The 21,589-nt window shown below is 49.5% G+C and overlaps 1 protein-coding gene across 1 annotated transcript in view; it reads right to left on the reverse strand.

The window, feature by feature from the left end:
• The window catches only part of SNX29 (sorting nexin 29), a 447,929-nt gene that overhangs the window by 142,048 nt on the left and 284,292 nt on the right, over positions 1-21,589 (reverse strand). The window contains exon 16 of the mRNA XM_081089509.1: positions 19,567-19,683. Coding sequence (XP_080945635.1) covers positions 19,567-19,683 — 117 coding nt within the window. The remainder of the gene's footprint in view (positions 1-19,566; positions 19,684-21,589) is intronic.

Here is a 21,589-nt window from a genome sequence, read left to right on the forward strand (position 1 = left end):
GCGGGGAAGGCAGGGCTCTTGCTGGGAGTAGAGCAGCCAGGAATCCTGGGTTCTCGAGACCCACGGAGAATCAGCGTCTAGGCTGCTTCAGCCACAAGCTTCCACAAAACCTTGGCTCGATTCCCTGGGCTGCTTGGGGGCTGGGGGCAGGGACAGGTCAGCTGACAGCAGCCACCTCACGATGCAGGCGTGGGACAGGGACACGGGTTATCCTGACACTCTGACTGGGGAGTTCTCAAACTGGGAAGAGGGTACAAATACTAGAGGTTCTGCCACAACGAATGACAAGTGTGCTAAATAAATTTCTATGTAAAAAGGGAGAGAGGGAAGAAAGGATGAAAGGAGAAGGGAGAGGGAGGGAGGTGAAGGAAGGAAGGGCAGAAAGAGAATCAGCCAATTGCCAAAACCATGGGGAAACTATTCGTCTTCCATTGGCAGAATCAGGACCCAGGCAGGTGCCCTCACCTCCTGTTCTGAGAGACCTGCAGATGCAGCAATGCCACAGTCCCCACAGCTTCCTGCTTTAGGCAGAGCTTTCCCACAACGACCCTCCTCACACCCTCCTCCTCACGGCCCTGTGGGGAAAGACGTTGCCCCATGTCACAGGTGAGGATGAGAGTGGTCGGTGTGAATAAAGTGAATATGCATGAGTCCAACCCAAACCTCCCAGCCCGTGGTTCCTGGGCAGCCTCAGCCTCAGTGACTCCAGGTGGAGAAGCCCACCAATCCCATCTGAGACCCAGAGGACAGCCAGCGCCAACCACCACATGAACAAGCGTCCCATCTTGGATGTACAGCTCAGTCGAGCTCCAGGTGACTGTAGCCCCAGGTGACTGTAGCCCCAGCCAACACCTTATGATGTAACATAACCACCCAGCTGAGCCCAGTCAACCCAAATTATCATGAGAAGAAAATGGATGTGGTTTTTAAGTCACTGAATTTTGGGGTGGTTTGACATATACCAATAGATAGCCCAAAAAGTAACTTACCCGAGGTCATTCAACTAGTCAGTGACAGAGGTGGGCTCCCAATGCTTGTGGTCCGGCTCCAGAGTCTGCACTTTGCACACTGAGCTGTGCTGCCTCCCACTAGGAAGCCCCCGTGCTCTGTGTCTGTACCTGCACACTAGGAAGCCCCTGTGCTCTATACCTGCACCTGCACCTGCACACTAGGAAGCCCCATGCTCTGTACCTGCACCTGCACACTAGGAAGCCCCCCTCTCTGTGTCTGCACCTGCACACTAGGAAGCCCCTGTGCTCTATACCTGCACCTGCACACTAGGAAGCCCCTGTGCTCTATACCTGCACCTGCACACTAGGAAGCCCCTGTGCTCTATACCTGCACCTGCACACTAGGAAGCCCCGTGCTCTGTACCTGCACCTGCACACTAGGAAGCCCCCGTGCTCTGCGTCTGCACCTGCACACTAGGAAGTCCCCATGCTCTGTACCTGCACCTGCACACTAGGAACCCCCGTGCTCTATACCTGCACCTGCACCTGCACACTAGGAAGCCCCTGTGCTCTGTACCTGCACCTGCACACTAGGAAGCCCCCGTGCTCTATACCTGCACCTGCACACTAGGAAGCCCCGTGCTCTGTACCTGCACCTGCACACTAGGAACCCCCCGTGCTCTATACCTGCACCTGCACCTGCACACTAGGAATCCCCCGTGCTCTATACCTGCACCTGCACCTGGACACTAGGAAGCCCCCATGCTCTGTACCTGCACCTGCACACTAGGAACCCCCGTGCTCTATACCTGCACCTGCACCTGCACACTAGGAAGCCCCCATGCTCTGTACCTGCACCTGCACACTAGGAAGCCCCCGTGCTCTGCGTCTGCACCTGCACACTAGGAAGTCCCCGTGCTCTGTACCTGCACCTGTACCTGGATACTAGGAAGCCCCCATCTCTGCGTCTGCACCTGCACACTAGGAAGCCCTGTGCTCTGCGTCTGCACCCTATGAAGTTCAGAGACAGAGTTATCCAGATCCTAGAGCAGAGCCTGGCTGGTGTCAAGGGCTCAGCGCTCAAGAGCAGATGTATACAGTGTACAAGTGGGTCTCACAACCTTTCTCACTGCCTGTCTTCTGTCACCAGAGTGACTTTGATAGGCACCAGGCCTGGAGGCCAAGGTGCACACCTGGCCCAGTCCAAAGTGGCTGGTTTCCCCTTGGTAGCCCGGCTCCTTCTCCGTCTCCAAATACAGAGGTCACCCTCCAGGCTCTGAGCTGAATCCTGAGGGAACAAACGGAAGCTCAGACGTTTTGAATTCTAATCCAGGCTCCCACTGATAGTCAGAGACGTCACCCGGCTTCAGTAAACCTTGATTTTTTCCTCGCCTACCCCATGGCAACCAGCCTCTGACTGTCCTACTAGACAGAGTAACAAAGATGGTGGGGGACGAGGGACCAAAATGTGTCAAACACCTACAATGTGCCAAGTATTCGCACATTGAATCCTCAGATACTATGAAGCAAGTATGATTGCAAGTCACAGGCCCCTCCCCTCTGACCCCAACCGCTCTGTATGGCTGGCTCCTCTCTCATCTTCCCAGTCCCAGCTGAAACTGAATTCCTGAGATGCCTTCCCTGACCAACAAAACTAAACACTGCCACCTTCATGGCTCACATTGTTCAGCTGGCAATGACTCCATTCCGGTTTATCTGCACATTGCTCCTCCTGGGAACTCCCACGTCTGTTCTCACCATGACACATGCCATCCTTGCCTAGCACCGGCACACCATGGGCATGGAATGAGCATGTGCGGCTGGTTAAAGGAACGAATATAAAATGGAAGCTGTGTTTCCACACTGAAATGCCAATCCACTAGTAAACTGCTTTGTAGCACATCCCCAACCTCCATGCATGATGAGGATACATTAGTTTGGAGATCAGAAGAACCAGAGAAAGTGAATCGTAGTCCCTCTTCTAATTACAGGGCTGCCTGTTCAAAGGAAAGGCAACAGGAAGACATGACAGCAGCAAACCTTTGTCCCAGTCATGAAATCACACCCGCAATCTGTTTCCAGAGGCACTTTCTCACTCATCCCCTTTCAAACAGCCTTCCCTTAAGCAATTAGCTCTCATTTTGCACTGCCAAAAACTACCTCCCATCCCGCCATCAACACCCCTGCTTTCTCATCTCATGTTTCAATAAGGAGCGAACTGTGAATGGCATGGCTCTGCCATCCAGCGTGGCTGCCGTGAGCATCAAGTAGCCTGGGCTTCCCTTGCCTCCAGAGGCGGCCGGCGTGGGTCTGGACCACTTCCAGGGCCCCATGTGTATGTTTGTTCATTTGTTCTTTTGTTTTACAGATGTACAATTAGAGGCATCAGAGCCACATGGGGTTTGAAAATCAGCTGAGATCTAAGACTTTCTGCTGGGCGTAAAGAACTGGCAAATAGGAGTTTTAAAGTTTTTTATTCTACCTCTGGGCAGCCCCGGAAGCCTGCACAAACACAGACTATCACACCTCTGTGAATTTGTCTTCATGTCAAGACTGAGAGTCCTGAGAACAATATTCTCAGAGCCCAAGACATGTCAGGGACATACTGATCACTGAAAGAATGTTCCCAGTGGATGGAGAGACAGACACAAAGATGTGCAAATAAACAGGTGGGTCAATGAATGGGAGGAGAACCGGGGAGGAGAGGGAAGGAATGGGAGAAAATTATCTAATTTACTAAGGTGGACATCTCATTTCTTTCCAGGTAACCAAGATACACAGACAACATATGGACAAAGACACCTATACAAGGGCATTTACTGCAACACCATTCGTAGCAATAACAGCCTGAAACAACTAATGAAATGGTTACATAAGATATTGCTCCAGCGAGAGCCAGCCTGCACCACTACTAAAGGGAGAGCACAGATCTCTGCTAACTGGGGATGATCTCTAAGGTTTATTGTCAAATGACAAAAGCCAGACACAAAACAGCATGTCGGGCGAGCTCCTATTTTCCTGAAGCAGCTGGGAGGTGGGTACCCCTGTGATTGGATGTGCAGTTATCATTTCTAGAAACGCAGAAACTGCCAACTGTGACGCTGTGAGCAAAGGACAGTGAGAAGCAAGGCACAGGGGCAAGAGGAAGATTTATTTTTTACTGTAAAACTTTATACCTTCTACATTTTTACTACGTCCATGAGCTGTTACCCTTATGAAAAATAAGTGTGACAACCTTGACATTTTAAATTAAAAGAAGAAGTGTTATGTCTCAGACAGGGAAAAACAGCCAGTGACTGCCTCTGAGAGAGGTGTGGGGACAGCCGGGCAGGGACCATTCTGGGATGAGGGCAACGTTCTACGCCTTGAGAGGGATGCGGGCCACACAGGCTTGTGCCCTCATCAACACTCAGTGACCACACAATTAAAACATGTCCAAACATGTATATAAATGTTCTCTCAAACAACGAAAAAACCACAAACAAAAGTATTAAACTCCAGAATGCACACTTCAGTATTTTGGACAAAATGAAAACTAAAATGTGCAGCTTATTTTGCATCAGAAAAACAAGATGAAGTGATGGGCGCATGAGGGGGTGGGGGAGAGGGAGGGTAATGCAGGTGCCGGCCAGTGTTAGTGGCAGCACCCGGGGGTGGGCACACGGTGCTCACGTGAAGGCCTTCCATAGAACTATTTCAAATTTTTCCAGATAAAATGGTGGGAAAATGTTTTGATCAAGCATGCAGAAAACAACTGAATTGTCTCTCTATTCTCTGCACAGAAAATACATTATAATATCAGTGTCCTATTAGGGGGCCAGCAGAGCACAGCCTCTGTACTTAAGGTTATCAGCCTTAAATGTGGGGGAAGTAGTGGAGATGTGTCAGATGGTTAATTAATAAAACTGTCATGTTTATCTGGATTCTGAGATATTGGAGGTACTTATCGCTCTTTGAAAGTGATGATGTGTTGTGATTTCTTTCCCCGTTCTAAGTAAGTGCTTCAGTTTTGTAGAAAAGGCCTGGTGTGGGACTCGGGCGGGCAGGGCCTGAGCTCGGACGTGGCTGTGGGGCCTAGAACCAGCCGCCACTCTTCTCTGGGCCCGTCCTCCTGTGAAGCAGCCCCTGTGGGGTTGCTGTGAGGCTTCAGCACGATCCTGCGAGGACCATCCCCTGCCCAGCGCCTGGCGGAAACAGCTGCTTGCTGAGTGGCAGCTGCTCTCATTATCTGTGGACAGAGTGCAAGGGTGTTGGACAGAACAGACCGGCTTGGGGGCCCCGCAGCCCTCACCCGTGAGTGGGGGCCCTGCTCCATTCCCCACATGCAGGTGCTTACTCACAGGCTCGCACCGAGCGACGGGGTGGCCTCAGAGAATGAAGACAAAGCCGTGCTCACGAACCATTCAATCCCCCAGGAGAGATGACTTTAAGTGCCCGATCCACGCAATTCTTTCATGTCACAGTGGGAAAGTCTGCAGAGAGGAGCTGGGATAACAGGGGGCTGCCAGGGGATAAGGGAAAGTGGCTGGGAGGGAAGGTGGCTGGGCTGAGGCTGGGGCATGGGGAAAACAGCCGGTCCCTCTCCTCTGCTCAAATCGAGGGGAGCCACTGAAGGGAATTCCGCATGGAGAGACAGGCCAGCTCACATTTCAGTAAGCCACCGGGAGCCAGGCAAAGGGGACAAGCCAGGAAGTTGCTACACACACACATACACCATCTAGACTATGCACATGAGATAATATGCCAACCTCTCTGCCCATCACCTTTCATCAACAGATTTTTTAAAGCTTACTTGTAAGAAAAGTACTAATTAACAACTGTCTACAGTTTCACCAGGCTTAAGTTGCTAATATAAAGTTATTCATAAGTTATGAATTTTCAGCTAATCTCTAGTGAAAGACTTGGGCCTATAACGATGAGTTGGGAGCATTTAACTAATCCACACCTGCTCTGCCACAGATGAGGAAACCAAGGCCTGAGGATGAACTAACAACCTCACAGTGGGCGGGTCTCCTGGCTGCAGACTTCTACTGCCTCTCGCCACATGGGGGGAGGGGGTTTCTCCCTGCTCCTGACAGACCCCCAAGGACAACAGTACCTACCCATGGGCTTAGTGCCCTGCCCCCCCCAATGCCCTGCTTCAACAAGTTCTGGCTCTACTTTGACTCTTTACCCATACTGAGTTTCCAAAGAAGAGCTCCTCTTAAAGAAAGGGTTACACAAGCATGAGTTATTTAAAGGGGGGGAAAGTTTAGAAAACACTAAGCTGCCTCATTCACTCTCATTTCACCCTTAAGTCCCATAGAATAACCAGAGAAACTGAGGCACAGAGCAACGAAAAGATGCCAAAGAAAAGCAGAGCTGTGCAAACTCTAGAATCCAAACCCGCTCTCACTAGTACTGTGGTGTAACTATAGAGTAAATGTAGGGTTTCCTTCAAAACATTGCACACGCACCTGGAACTGTCACTTAGAAGTCAGCAGGGAGCAGTGTGTAAGAGCATTAAGGTATCAAAGATGTTTAGGCAGTGGTCTGAGGAGCCTGTTATTACAGACAACAGTGGCTGGGCTTATCTGGCTGATCTGCGGGAGACTTCAGACTGCAAGGACAACAAAGGTATCGCCATGTCCATCACCTCAAATGCTGTCTTCTTGCAAACAGAACACCCCTCATGAGCTTCCAAGGGCATATGCGTCACTGGGAAAACCCTCCAGGGCAGAGACTGTGGCTCCTTCACTTTTGCACTTCCAGTCCCTGAACCCAGTCCCTCCCCATATCTCCCTATTAGGAGCGGTAACTACGGATCTAGTTCCCAAGTATGACACATTAAGGTTTGCTTCCTGCCGCTGGCGTGGCTAAGCCCACTCCAGGTTCCTTCCTTACACCATTCCCCACATATGCACCTTTCACGGTTTCCAAGGTGCCCCCACTTGGTAAAGCCTTTTGACCCTCACATCCCCTCACAGAGGGAGCTGAACGCTGCCACTGCACTGTGTGTGGTGTCTATCACAGCACGGCCCATGTGCATGGAGGCATCGGCTTACTTCCTACTCCCTCCAGGGCTGCAGGCTCACTGGGCCCAGGCTGTGCCCTAACTCACCTCAGAATACAACAGGGTAATAATCCATGATGACGTTCATCTTTCTATCTGAACAGAAACATCTGGAAGGGTAAGCACCCAAAACTTCAGGATGATTATCTCTGGGGTCGGGAATAGAATTGAGGGTGATGACCAAAGGGATTTTAGCATCTGCATGTTGGCATTGAGAATGTATTCAGGGGGAAAAAAAAGAATGTATTCATGTATGACTTGTGCCTTTCAAACACGTTTTTAATAGCAGCTATAGTCGATTAAATGGTGGCCGCCAAATGGCTATGTCCGTATCTCAAGTTCCAAAACCTATAAATATGACTTATTTGAAAAAACAATTTTTGCAGATGTACTTAAGGATCTCGAGATGAGATCATCCTGAATTATCCAGATGGGCCCTAAATCCAAAGAAAAGTGTCCAGAGAAGAGAGACACACAGAGAGAAAAGGCATGCAAAGACAGAGACAGAAATTGGAATGATGTGGCCACAAGCCAAGGAATGCCAGGTGCCACCAGAAGCTAGAAGAGGTAAGGAAGGATCCTCCTGGAGCCTCCAGATGGAGCATGGCCCTCCCAACCCCTTGATTTCAGAGTTCTAGCCTCCAGACTGATAGAGAGCAAGTGTGTGTTGCTTTGCTCCATTTTTTGGCCTCTTACTTGGTGCCAGGCCATGATACACATTTTAGGTACATCATCATCCTAATGGGTTCATCACCTTCATTTTACAGATGGGGAAACTGAGATTCAGAGAGTTGATGTAACGTGCTCAAGTTCAGTCAGGCGTGGAACAGGCAGTGTGGGGGCCAAGTCCATGCAGGGCGATGACACCTCCTCAAAAGAGCATGGCTCTCCAGTTACGGAGGTCTGGGCTTGCACTCTGCTTGGCTGAGCCTCACTTTTCTCAGTTATGAAGTGGGAAATGTTACCTCCCTGCCACGCTTATTACAGATTAGATGAAAGGAAGAAACACGGCAGCCGGTGCACTGCATCCCAGGGACTGACACAGGAGGTGCTCGGTGTCTTCCGAAGGGAGGAGTAAAGGAGGGTCGGCATGTTATTCCTCGGTAGGGATGGTCAAAAGGCTGGGGCAGGGGGTGGTCCAAGGAATGCTCCTCCAGGAGGAACACAATGACTAGGGCAGCAGTTCTCAACCTGTAGGTCCCGACCCCTTTGTGGGTCGAACAACCCTTTCACAGGGGTCGCCTAAGACCATCGGAAAACACACATATAATTACATATTGTTTTTGTGATTAATCACTATGCTTTAATTATGTTCAATTTGTAACAATGAAATTGGGGGTCACCACAACATGAAGAATTGTATTAAAGGGTCGCGGCATTAGGAAGGTTGAGAACCACTGGACTAGAGGTACAGATCATTTCCTGAGTTCACCTCCCGCCCCTCCCTCCCCCCATCCACTATGCTGTCAGCTCTTGGAAATGCCAGGTGGGTGGGTGGAGGGTAAATACGTTTCACAGAACAGTGCAGGCAGCTGACTGACCTTAGGAGCCACAGTGCAAGACTGAAAGGTTATAGCTTAGCTAGCAGACAGTGAGAAAGTCTTCCTGGAGCAGAGCTCTCGGTCCTCAGACTCACCTTTTTTAGTTATAAAAGGTCCTTACAGAGGAAATTCACTTGCTATGTATAGAAAGCAAACGGAATCCAATGGAAACAAGACCTGATTGAATTCTAAGTGACAGTGGCTCTCAACCCGGCTGAGTCAGACCACCTGAGGCAACTGGGATGCCGAGCCCCACTTCAGAGATTCCCCTTTAGCCGACCCGGGGCTGAGCCCGGGCATGCAGGCCTCTAGACACCACGGCTCACCAGCACCCTGACCCTGAGACCACACTCGCTTCATCAGGGCATCTGAGCTGCCTGAGCCTGCACCAGCACTGCTGAACGGAAAGTGAAGGGGGGGCATCCCTCCTCGCTACCAGAGTCCAGGTATTCACACCTGACTCTCAAACTACCTGAAACCATCCTGCTCCCTCCCAACCAAGGCTACAGGCCTTAAAACCTCGGAAACACAGACCTGACACGGGCAGGACCATCTCCCTGGGAAGGCCACCTGGTGTGATCTCTCAGAATGCAGAGATGCTGACAGGAGGAACTCGTAGGTTAGGCTCAGGCAGGGGCTCAGGTGGGTGTCCCCTCCCCCACACTGCAGACTGTGAGGGCCCAGGGGACAGTCCGAGGCCTGTTCTCTGACTGCCAGTGAGGTAGGCACCTGACTAAAGAGGATGCTAATTCTGCATCCAGTGAATAAATAAATGAGGTGCCAAAGCATTGGGTCTTAGGGTGTGGGTAACATTCAGACTACGGTCCAGGGCAGAAGTGATATTCCACAGGGGCTAGGGCAGGGAGGCAAGTCTTCTCTAGGCAGCCCTTGCTCTTCCACCAACAGCTCCTCCAAATAAGCTCTGGCTTGTTCCGACAGCCACAGCCTCTCTGTGACTGATAGGTAATTTCATACCCAAATTGGAAAGCATTTAAATGGAGACATCAGGAAAGTCAGGGTGGGAGACATATGATCGCTCCTTGCACATGACAGCAAATAAAAAATGAAAACAGCAAAGTTGATCATCTTGTGACAAATAAATTCATGGTCCCTTGTCGTATGTGGAATTGACATAGCATATTTTGTTTCAGTCAGATTCACCAAGTATTTTCTGGACATCCATAGTTTGAATGTTATGGTGAGAAGTAGGAATTAATATTCATTCATTCCACAAAAATTTAAAACTCTCTACCAGGCCCGGAGGACACAGCCAAGTATAAAAGTGGACCAAGATGGAGACAATGAGTAAAGAACTCTATGCCAAGTAGTGATAAGTGCTATGAAGAAAAATAAGGCAGGCACTATTTTATTCAAGGGCAAGGTAAGGCGGTAGCTGATCCCCTACTTCAGATGGTTTAGAGGCAGTTTCTCGTTTAATTCAAACTTCACACAACTCACTCTGGTGAGCATCACCAGTTCCATTGAAAGATGAGGGCACGAGACTCTGAAAAAGTCAGAGACTTACCAGGCAGGAGGACTTGGGGACATTATCTTACTGTGCCTTACGTCCCTCATCTCTACATGGCGACAGGAGTACCTACCTCATGGCTTGCTACTACATGTACTAGGCATTCAATTAATGTTACCTACTGTTGCAGGTGCGAGCGTAAATGCCACTCACACTTCATTATCTGAGGGAGAAGCCAAAAGATACACCCATGAAACTAGTGGCTGATAATATCCATGAACAAACCATGCTGATTTATAACATCATTCCGCTACCTAACTGGCCTATCCTTGAAGACCCAAGCCCCACATCTCCTCTTGAAAGCCTTCCATGACCAATCCCAGCAGTTCATTAAGACACCATGGTGTCACCATTCCACCCGATAACTGACATAACTCTATTATTTCTGTGTTCATTCATTCATTCATTCATTCAACAAATGTTTCAAAAGCTAGACCCGTATCAGACCCCATAGCAAATATGTGTTAACATGTCTGCGTCCCCCATGGGACAACAAACTTCTTGGGGATGTAGAAAATTAACTGGGGATAGTTCAACAGAGCAAATTAATTAGTACCTAAGGGCAACATTTAGAAAGTAGGTAAAATGGGTAGTCCAGAGGGAAAGAGAGATTAAGGGAATTTAGAGGAAGTTCAAAATAAAAACAACTCAGTATTGACAGAGCCCCAAGGACTTTCTTAAAGAATGAGCTAGACCTTGCAGGGCAGGGAAGAGTGAGGAGTAGAAGCCAACACATGGAGAAAGCCAATCTCAACAACATGAACAGTATAAATGGTGCCATGTATGTAAGAGATACATGCCTCTCTGTATGAAAACGCATAACAAATATCTAGGACATATACCAAAGTCTTCTTTATAAGGATCTCGGGGAGAGGGACACACGCTTTGTACTCTATTCAGTTGCACATTATTTCTTTTAAAAATAGATTATTTATGTAATTTAGGAAAAAACTTAAAGCACGTCTTCTGAAAGACAAAAGGCAGAGAAACAAGACAGTGAAGGTAGAAGGAAGAGCAAATGGTAAGGGATAGGACTCCGTGGCCAAAGGGGCAATAGCAAGAGGTGAGGAAGGTGTGAGTCAGGTCCTGCTTCAGCATCTGCCAGATTCTTTTTAAAATGCAGCCAAAACATTTCTGCATAGCATCGAGGCACCGGGAACACCCCCTGGCTATAAGCTCCGCTGTAACAGGGTGGGAGACGACTCCCATTGGAGGTGCGTGCCAGCGCGCGCGCGCGCGCACACACACACACACACACTCATGCTGGAAAAGGTGATGATACTCCTGGACAGCCAAAAAAAAAAAAGCCACTTTTCCAGAAAAGAAATAAAAATCTAAGGGGACCTGAGGCTTTTCTGACTTTAGCAAAAGCCCTGGCCAAGTCAGACCTCAGATGCCTGGCTGGCCACATCAGCCACAGAGCAAACTTCAACCACCTACTTGGGTGTGGACAAGGCCCTTAGACTTTTAGTGGCTGGGAGAATACCATTCAAACCCTGTTCAACAAAATCATTGTCCTCAAAACCAGAGCAGCAGCTTTGCAGACCCCAGGGCAAGAAGGCCTGGGAACCTCATGGGCAATTCCAAGAGGGTGCCCATCCCTCCAGAAGAGGGCATTTCTAAAAGAACACGAAAGGGGAGGCAATGTTTGGCTTTTTGTCCCTTAAGCAGGTATCCCTTTGCCAAGATGCACCTGTTTCAATCCAACCATGTGACCAGCTGATCTCCTGGAAGAGACAGCAACATAACGTACACATAACAGGCTCTGGATGCCACAAACCAGCTGGCCAGGGACACAACCGCCATGAAACATACAGCAAAAACAACATTTTTTTTTTTTTTTTACTGAAGATATATAAATTCTTTTGATGTGCAAATGTCACTCAACTAAAATCACTCACTTCCCATCTCAGCCCTAAGTTAATGATGGGCCAGAAGAGAAGGAAGTAGAGATGAGCGTTTTTTTAAAAAGATTTTTTAAAAAAGAAGAAGAAATCTAAACAATAATGTAGAAAGTCATATGCAATTGGTGGGGAAGGTAAGACTAACCAGAATGGAACTCTATTGTCATGGAGAAATTATTATTAACTAGAGGCCCGGTGCACAAAAATTTGTGCACTCGGGGGGGGGGGGGGGAAGGGGAGGGTCCCTCAGCCCGGCCTGTGCCCTCTCGCAGTCTGGGACCCCTCGGGAGAAAACGCCCTGCTGGCTTAGGCCTGCTCCCGGGTGGCAGAGGGCAGGCCCAATCCCTAGGTGCAGCCCCTGGTCGGGCTCAGAGCAAGGCCAATTGGGGAGTTGGGGCGCTGCCCCCTGTCATGCACAGAGCAGGGCAGATTGGGAGGTTGCAATGCCACCCTCAGTCACGCTCAGGGTAAGGCTGATTGGGGGGTTGGGGCACCGCCCTCTGTCACACTCAAGGCAGGGTCGATAGGGAAGTTGCGGCACCACCCCCTGTCACGCACAGAGCAGGGCGGATCAGGGGGTTGGGGCGCTGCCCCCTGTCATGCACAGAGCAGGGCCCATCAGGGGGGTTGGGGCTCCGTACCCTGTCACACACAGAGCAGGGTCGATCAGGGGGTTGAGGAGCTCTCCACTGTCACTCACAGAGCACGGCCCATCAGGGGGGTTGGGGCACTGCCCCCCGTCACACACAGAGCAGGCAGGATAAGGGGGTTGGGGCGCTGCCCTCTATCACCCACAGAGCAGGGTCAATCAGGGGGTTGGGGCGCCACCACTGTCACACTCAGGGCAGGGCTGATGGAGAGGTTATGGCTCTACCCCATCACAGACAGAGCAGGGCCCGTGGGGGGGCGGGTGGGTGCCGCCCTCTATCACCCACAGAGCAGGGCCGATCAGGGGGTTGGGGCGCTGCCCCTTGTCACACACAGAGCTGCAGGGCGATCAGAGGGTTTGGGTGCTGCCCCCTGTCACGCTGATCCCGGTGCCGGGAGGCCTCGCGGCTCCGCTGATCCCGGTGCCGGGAGGCATATTACCCTTTTACTATATAGAATAGAGGCCTGGTGCATGGGTGGGGGCTGGCTGGTTTGCCCTGAAGGGTGTCCTGGATCAGGGTGGGGGTCCCCACTGGGGTGCCTGGCCAGTCTGGCTGAGGGGCTGAGGGCCGTTTTCAGGCTGACGGGTGACTGAAGCTCCCAACCGCTCCTTTTTTTCTTTCTTTTTTTTTTTTTATTCTGGGCCAGCTTTAGCTCTGAGGCCTCAGCTGCTGAAAACAGGTTTCTGGCCTTTGTTTACCGTCTGTATTTGATACAATGTTGCGGTCCGGCTGGCTGAAGCCCGGCTGAGTAAAGCAGGTTTCCGGGGTTTTGTTTATCTTCTACATTTGCAACATAGTTGCTTAGAGTTGCAGCTGAGAGGCCGGCAAGTCAGGCGGGGACGTTGGTTTCCTCCGTCACTGTAGCAAGCAAGCCTCATGTTAGTTTCAAGCTGCCTGGCTGCCGGCCGCCATCTTGGCTGATAGTTAATTTGCATATCTCGCTGATTAGCCAATGGGAAGGGTAGTGGTCGTACACCAATTACCATGTTTCTCTTTTATTAGTGTGGATAATAAATAATAAGTATATATATATATTTAGTTAGGTTAGAGAGTTTTTACAAGTATAATCATGTGATTATTATGGATCCCTAGAAATACTGTGCGTTAATTTAGCAGAAATAGAATAAATTGGGATTCAGATGGATACTCATGGTCATAAGACTTACAAGGCAGAGTGGAGACAGAATGAAGGGTGGAGAGCTTACATTCTGAGGACGACAAAAAGGACACGAACAAGGACAGTGCTGCAGTCTGACCACAGGGACGGACAGAGGTCCAGTCCCAGACCAGCCTAGACAGGATCCACTTTTCCATGCTAATAACTTTCTACTGAGAAACCTACATGCCAATCAAATATACAGTGGTCAGGAGCCAAGCAACCCAGGTCTTCAGGTTGCTACCTGGGGGATCTTGAGGTCACTACCTAAGGGGAGGTGGGGGGAAGCCTGGGGGCATCTTCCATGAAGGCAAAGAGAGATCAAAGCTAACTTATCAAATGAGTAAGAGCAGGCCCTGCTCACACCAATAATGAGTGTGTGCCATGAGCTCAGGATTTAGATTCATCCGAATCTGAGCACCTGGTCAGATGAAAACAAAAGAAGGAAGGGCAAGTGCATCTCAGTAAAAGGGGAGCACAGGGCTGTGAGCCCCAGGGCATCCTGGTTGCTGCTGCCTATCATCTCTCCTCTGGTGGGGCTCCAGGAGTGGAGCCCCTAGTCCCGGCTTCTGCTTCTTCAGAATCTGTGACAGGAAGGTCTCAGGATTATCTTTTTCAGACCTCAGTCTCCAAGCCAAGTCACATGCAGTCAAAGTGAAGAAACGTAAGTCACACCAAATATATTCTGGTCTTTGACCTGTTCAAGGGTAGAGCCCACATTGTCCATGTCTGCCACAGCCCCACCGTGTACCCCACACTTCGTATGTGACACCACAAGAAACACAGTGACCGGCAGGCAGACTAAGCAGGTGTGGAAATTCCCCCCTCGCCCCACGGCTGGTCAGCATGGAGCGCGGAGTGTATAAACCCTGGTAACTCTGTGCCTTGCCAGTGCTTCCGATTTGTAGCAACGTAAGGGAGCAGCTGTGAGCAGCTGGCACACACTGCACTTGCCAACAGACACACAACTCTCATCTTAATGGAAATGTTACTTTAAAGTCCCACACCCATAAGCCTTGGGGAGCCAGGCTCTGCCCACCCAAACCCTACACTGTAGCCCCCTGAGCTCCCCAGTGGGGCCCAGCTACCCACGGTGACGAGCAAGCCAGGTGTAAATGGGACGAGAGTGCATCACAAGCACATGTGGGAGGAAAGATCTGTGACCCGGGAGCCCTCCGAGGTACAGAAAGTATCTGCTTTAGCGTCCAGGGTCATGTAGTCACGTGGGGTATTTGCCCCCGGACAGAAAACCCTGGGTGGGCCCAAAGTGCATTCTGCAAGCATCTTTCCAGGTGATTTGTGTCAAAAATGAGTATTTCTGAGCTAAGCCTCTATGTGAGACATATTTTTAGCAGCCTCTCTTTAGCGGCACTTTTGAAAATAATCTCCTCCAAGACAGCAGGCAATCGGAGCACAGTGTCCGGGGCCGGGTTACAAAGCCGCCTGGGATCTGGAACGTGGTGCTGAGCTGCGGTGGGACCACAGCCAGTTTGGTGCTTGATTGCCAGAGAGTCCACAAGTGCCACCAGCTGAACAATACATCTCTTATTAAATCTCTTACTATCCTGACTTAAACAGCATCAGCCTTCAGATGAGCCGGCTCCCTCTGAAGGTTTTAAAGATACCAAGAAAGTCCCAGGAAGCATTTTTTCCCAAAGCGAACCTTATCACAAAATTGGGATGAGTTTTTTCACCTATCTCCCTCCTGAATTTTTAATTACTTGTCTTTCTCTCCCACCAGCTCGGTCATTTCAACCGTGGCAGGAAGGAGACCCATGGAAACGCCAAGCAGCTTACGGCAAGTCTCTTATCCAGCAGGATCCAGGAAGGCACCTTTCTGGGTCAGCAAATGTGTGGCCAACAGTGTCACCATAGACACTACAGGTGCGTGGTCAGGCTCAACCATCATACCTGTATGTGGCCGTGTGCCAGCCTGAGAGGAGGGAGTGAACACAGTCCCTGTCTCGGGGAAGCTGTCCTCAGCCCACAGGTGAAAGACAGAAAATTCAACACAACATGGTTACACAGAGTGACAGACGCTGGAGCGCCGCAAAGGTCTGCGAAGGCGTTTGTTGTGGGAGTGGATCCCACTGAAAGCCCCATCACAGGACCGCGTGCTACGCACAAAAAGTCTCGGGCAATGAAGAAATGAAAGGACCTGTGGTTTCTCCACGACACTGCAATGAGCAGCAGCTATCATCCTGTCAGAGTGATGTAAGCTTATGGCACTCGAGACAATGGGAAGGGAAGAGGCAGGCGCAGGGAAAGATTCAGGCATGAGGGAGAAACAGAGACAGGCTGCGGCCAACAGGCACACAGGAAGGGAGAGGCAGAGCGGAGATAAAGTCAGAGGGAGGCAGGCCAAGAAAGGAAAGCAGAGGGAAGCAGAGAGAGAGGCAGGTAGCGAGAGAGGAATAAAGAGAGAGCAGCACACAGAGGCAACAGAAGAAACTAAAAGGCCGATAAAACACAGAGAGAAACAGAGCAAGAAGGAGAAGAGAGCGCATGGGAGAAACCCAGAACCACCTGGCCTCTGAGAGGCAACGTGCGAGAGGCCCCAAGTGCCCGGGGTCCAGTGCTGCCAACATGCCTGAGACCCAGGGCAGCTGGGGCGTGAGGAGGAGGCCAGCTGGACCCGGACTGAATGTAGCCTGTCACCTCTAGCGGACGGAGGGCAGGCTCACTGCACCCACAGCCACACAATGTCACCTCCTCTCCTCCACGCCCTGCGGATCCCACACCCAGGCAGGCTCATGAGACAAAGCAGGCTTCCACGACCTCCTTGCCAGCTGGTGCCTGGGGAACTGACATGATATGCAACGTGGCCCTACCTTTCCCACATGCACACCTTGGAAAGCATCTTAGGAAAGATGCTCCTTGGGGAAATAATTGTGGGAAATGACACACACAATGTATGTGCTATATCTACCCCTTCCGAGAGCCATGAGGCACTCTGGGGGGAAGTCCTACAGCAGAGAAACCTATTCCACACCCTTCAATCCAACATGTTCAGTCTTGTTCCATCAGGGATCTGAATCTTTAAAACCACCCAGAGTGTCATGCCTAGAGCAAAACAGACACTAAGTTTTCCTTGAAATTGAGAGAGAGAGAGAGAGAGAGAGAGAGAGAGAGAGAGAGAGGGAGAGAGAGAGAGAGAGAGGGAGGGAGAGAGAGAGAGGGAGAGAGAGAGAGAGAGAGGGAGAGAGAGAGAGAGGGAGAGAGAGAGAGAGAGAGAGAGAGGGAGAGGAGTAAGCACCATGGTGTTAAAGCATTCTAGTGCTACCAGGAAGCTGCAGGCCTCGGGGCAGGTGAGTCATGCCTTGAAGTCAACCGGCACCTCAGTTTGCTCGGCTGAAATACCGCTCTAATAAGTAACAGAGGGCTGTTCTGAGGGGGAGAGGATAAAAATGCATCCGCCCCAGCACACGGCAAATGGCTAGCACAGGTGGCTCCCTCCCCACAAGCATGGGAGGGGAGAGGGAGAGCAGTGACAGAGGAACAAACCGACGGGCTGATGCTCTGAGTCAGGGCAGCGATGACAGAAGCCTCGGGTCAGACCACACTGGGCCATCTCTTCGCTTAAGTGCAGTGAGCCGCTCGAAGGCAGTTGGAACAGAGACCCACCAAAGAAAACAGGAATCCGCTGCAATTGTACAAAGTGAGACCAAGTTTGCTTCCCCCTTGAGAACAACCTTCGTTTAGCGAACTGTTTCATCTTCCACTTTCCCTGTGCTGTAACCTTAATTGACCTCTAGTCTTACAGGTTCTATTACCCTGTCTCCATTTATTATGCAAAATAGGAGCTCTTGTCCCAGAGAATTTTCAGGGCTGTAATCAAATCCTGTTAAAAGGTAAAAACAAAACAAAAAAAACCCTCCAGCACTCATTCACATCTTATACGGGGCGGGGGAAGGGGGGAGACTCGGAATAATGAGGCGAGAGTTCTAAAAATACTTTCAGAGAAAGAAAAGGAAAAAATTTAACCCTAAATCCCAAACTCTTTAAAAAGTTCTTTAGCTTAAAAGTCTATGAGAAGAAAATGTCCCTATCTTTAAGAAAGATTATTATTTGGTCCATGTGGTCATTTTCTGCTCTATGAAATAAAGTTCTCACTTAACAAACATTTAGTGAGCACCCATGCAGTGCTAGGCGCTGGGGTTTAGAGATGAAAGCAGGGTGGGGCTCTGACCTCATCCCACCATGGAGTTGTTTTATTGGCAGCATCTCAACAAGCTGCCCAAAGAGGCTGCTGCCATGTGACTCCCCAATGATCGAAGAGGAAACTGAGGTTTCCAAATAAAGAGACACAGTTCTGCCCCTGAGGTGCTCAAACACTGTAGGTCTGGGAGGGAGTCTAATCCAGGGTCTGCATGGGCCAGGCCAAGTGGAAACGACGGGAGGAGAGGCTGAGATTCCCAGTACAAATGCCTCTCACAATTAAAAGGAAGATAGGCTCCAGATCTGTTATAGAACTTGAAATTTCCTCCTTCCTTTCACCCCAGCTGTCTGACGGGGGAGATGAGCAGAGTGGGCCTGAGGGCAAGGTGTGCTCTAACCACTTAGCCGCTGACCAGGGCTGATATTTGAGGGAATAAAGGAATTACTGGTAATGGAAAAATGACAGTGATATCATAATTATATTTTCGTGTGTGTGTGTGTGTGTGTGTGTGTGTATGTGTGTGGAGAGGGGGAGAGAGAAAGAGACAGAGAGAGATGTCTATAGATGAAATATCCAGTATTTGATTAAAAATACTACAGAAAAGGGAAGTAGGCATGGGTAGCTTCAAAAAGATTGGCCAGGATTAATAATAATTCAACTTATTATTAATGGGTATGTACAATGGATACGTAAAATGCATTATACCAACCTCCTACCTCTGGGCATTTAACATTTGACATAACAAAAAGTTTCTAGATGAAAAACTATTATAAATGTGTTTGAAAGGACAAAATGCTCTCTGCAGCATGGTGCGTAATAGCTAAGTACTGGCAATCTCAATGTCAGCGGACACGAGACTGGATTAAAAATAATGTCGTATTTCATTCAACAGAGGACTAAAGAGTCAAGAAAGTGAATGAACCCAATCAGGAGCTCTCAATGAGGGTGACTTTGCCCCCCAGAGGACATGTGGCCATGTCTGGAGACATCTTTGGTTGCCATGACGGGGTGGGGTGCTACTGGCCTCTAGTGGGTAGGGATCAGGGATGCAGCTAAACATCCCACAATACACAGGACACCCCTCCCCTCACCCCCTTCAAAAAATTATACAACCCTAACTATCCAGAGTGGCACAGTTTAAAATCTCTATATTAGGTCTATCACTATATGGTCCTCAGACCATAGTACTGAATTAAAAACAAACAAAAACAAGGGGCAAAGAAATATGTACAAGTAATACCATGTAGGTAAAAGTTACACAAAACCAGGTCTAGTTACTGCTCATGGGAATTTATCTACGTAGGAAAGTATAAAACTATGGAGGGAAAGGCTATATGCCAGCCTCAGATCATTGACAATGAGGGCAGGGGCATGAAATGCTGCAAAGGGGCTTCAATAGAATTTGTAGCATTTATTTATTTTATCCTACCTAAAAAAGGGAAAGCAAGTGTGGTTAAAGGTTAATGTACAGAAAAGCTGGATGTTGGGCACATGAGTGCTCACTCTTTAGTCTCTTTCCCTTCACGTTGCTAACAATGAACAGGCTAAGCAGCGGGGCTGTGGGCAGGAAGGGCTGGGTGGACAGACAGAGACAGGGCAGCAGCCGAGGCATCCTGAGTCACTCACCGGCCCCCGGAGGTCGATGAGCTCCTGCCTCATCTGGGACACGAGGGCTTCCTTGGCCACCAGGGCCCGGTGCAGGCGCTCGTTGAACTCGATCAGCTCTCCGTGCATCTCCGCCACCTGGAACACACGAGACCAGACAGTGAGGCTCCGAGGGCAGAGCCTCCCCAGGACTCTCCCGCCTCCTCTGGGCCCACACCTGTCAGCAAGGCCTCAGGGGTCGTTGGGCTGGAGAGGTAACACTGGTCACCTACGAGCTACACAATTCAACCGTGCACAACACATTTATTTACTTGGTTGATTTTAACACTATGGTATCGACAGTCCACAACTTATGGTCAGAACACGGCTGTATCAGGTCACTTTTGTACCTTAGGCTTTTATTATTAATGAACACTTTTCTAGCCAACGTTTTCTTTCTAATCTGAGTTATGTCCCACTAGTGGCACAATTAGAATGACTGACCATTTCTGTTCCTCGGGGCCTGGGTTCTGAAAACCACAAAAAAATGTAATGTCAGACATAAGAAGGGATATTAGAAGAAGCTTTTTTAAAAAAGGATTGCTGTCCGACTGGCATGACTCAGTGGTGGAGCGTCGACCTATGAAACAGGAGGTCAGGGTTCCATTCCCGGTCACGGCACATGCCAGGTTGCAGATTCAATCCCCAGCAGGGGGCATGCAAGAGGCAGCTGATCAATGATTCTCTGTCATCATTGATGTTTCTATCTCTCTCTCCCTCTCCCTTCCTCTCTGAAATCAATAAAAATGTATTACAAAAGAAGATTGTTAACCCAAGTCTTAATGCCTCAGGAGGGATAAAGGGAGCCCTCCTTTTTTTGGACAGGTTGTTATATATAGGCTAAAAGGCAAAAAAGGACATATATCAGAATATTAACATTCCTCAAGGTGCGTTCTTTCTACTCCTCCTTGCTTTTTAGTTTGCTAATAAGGTGCACTCTTTCATTTATCAGCCAGAATTACCCCTTAGACTCTTAGAAAGAAAACTCTTTACATGGAACTTAAGGGAGCCACGGTGAAACCAGTGTGAAAAGTGTGAGGCTCTGGCTGTAATCCTGAGGCCGCCACACTTGCTGTGGGAGCCCCAGTCTAGGAAGGACACCCTCTCTGCCCCTCAGGCGCCCACTCTCAAAGCCCTGTGGAATGCACAGCGCATGTGGCCCAAAAGACAGTGCAAGACTGTGTGATGAGCAAGGGGGAATGAGCCGCCGAGCCTGCACACAGCCTGCTTCACTGTACAGACCTAAAGTGAATATTCTCCAGCTGCCTTCTTCCTTCTGTATAAAAGCAGCTGAACATGATCTGTTTGGGCTTTTCACAAATAAATACAGGACCACTAACAATGCCTGTGTGGTTCTCCACGTGGTAACCACATAACCCTCCGTGAGCTTCCTCGGGCTGAGCATCCAGTTACCTCCCCGTTAGCAGGAAACACGCGACTGGAGATATTAATGCTGAATACCTGCTACTATGCCCCCACAAATTCAAGCTTTAAATAAACGCCACCCTCACTTCCAATGCAAAGCAGGCTTTTGCTTTGTTTTTATTTTGCTCTTCAATGGGAGCCAGCGTGTTAAAACAATTTCCCATAAGTGCATAAAACATCAAAACATCCCAGCCTCCAGTGGTGTTTATGGTGAGCTGTCAAAACCCTGCTTCTCGTTTGCAGCCAGGAACGTGAGTTGACCACGTCAGGGAGGGCTTTCATTCCCCCAGGGAATGGGATGGAATCCGATGGCCGTGCGGACACAACACTGGATGAAATCATTTCCCGCAGCCATTGCCTGCAGTGCTCGTTGTTATTAAGCTCAGCTCTGAGATTCTGAATTTTCAGATCATATATCCCTACATAGAGCCATTGATGTAAACAGCTTTCATCTTACAAAACTGTAGTGAACTTAATTGTCCTCAAATAACGCTTTCCAAATTCTAGAATAACTAGAAATGAATTTGAAACTCGGAGTGAGCCTTGGAAGAGGAATCTGAGATCACAAATAGCTCCTATT

This window comes from Myotis nattereri (assembly GCF_964212035.1).
Source record: "Myotis nattereri genome assembly, chromosome: 4".
NCBI classification, from domain to species: Eukaryota; Metazoa; Chordata; class Mammalia; order Chiroptera; family Vespertilionidae; genus Myotis; species Myotis nattereri.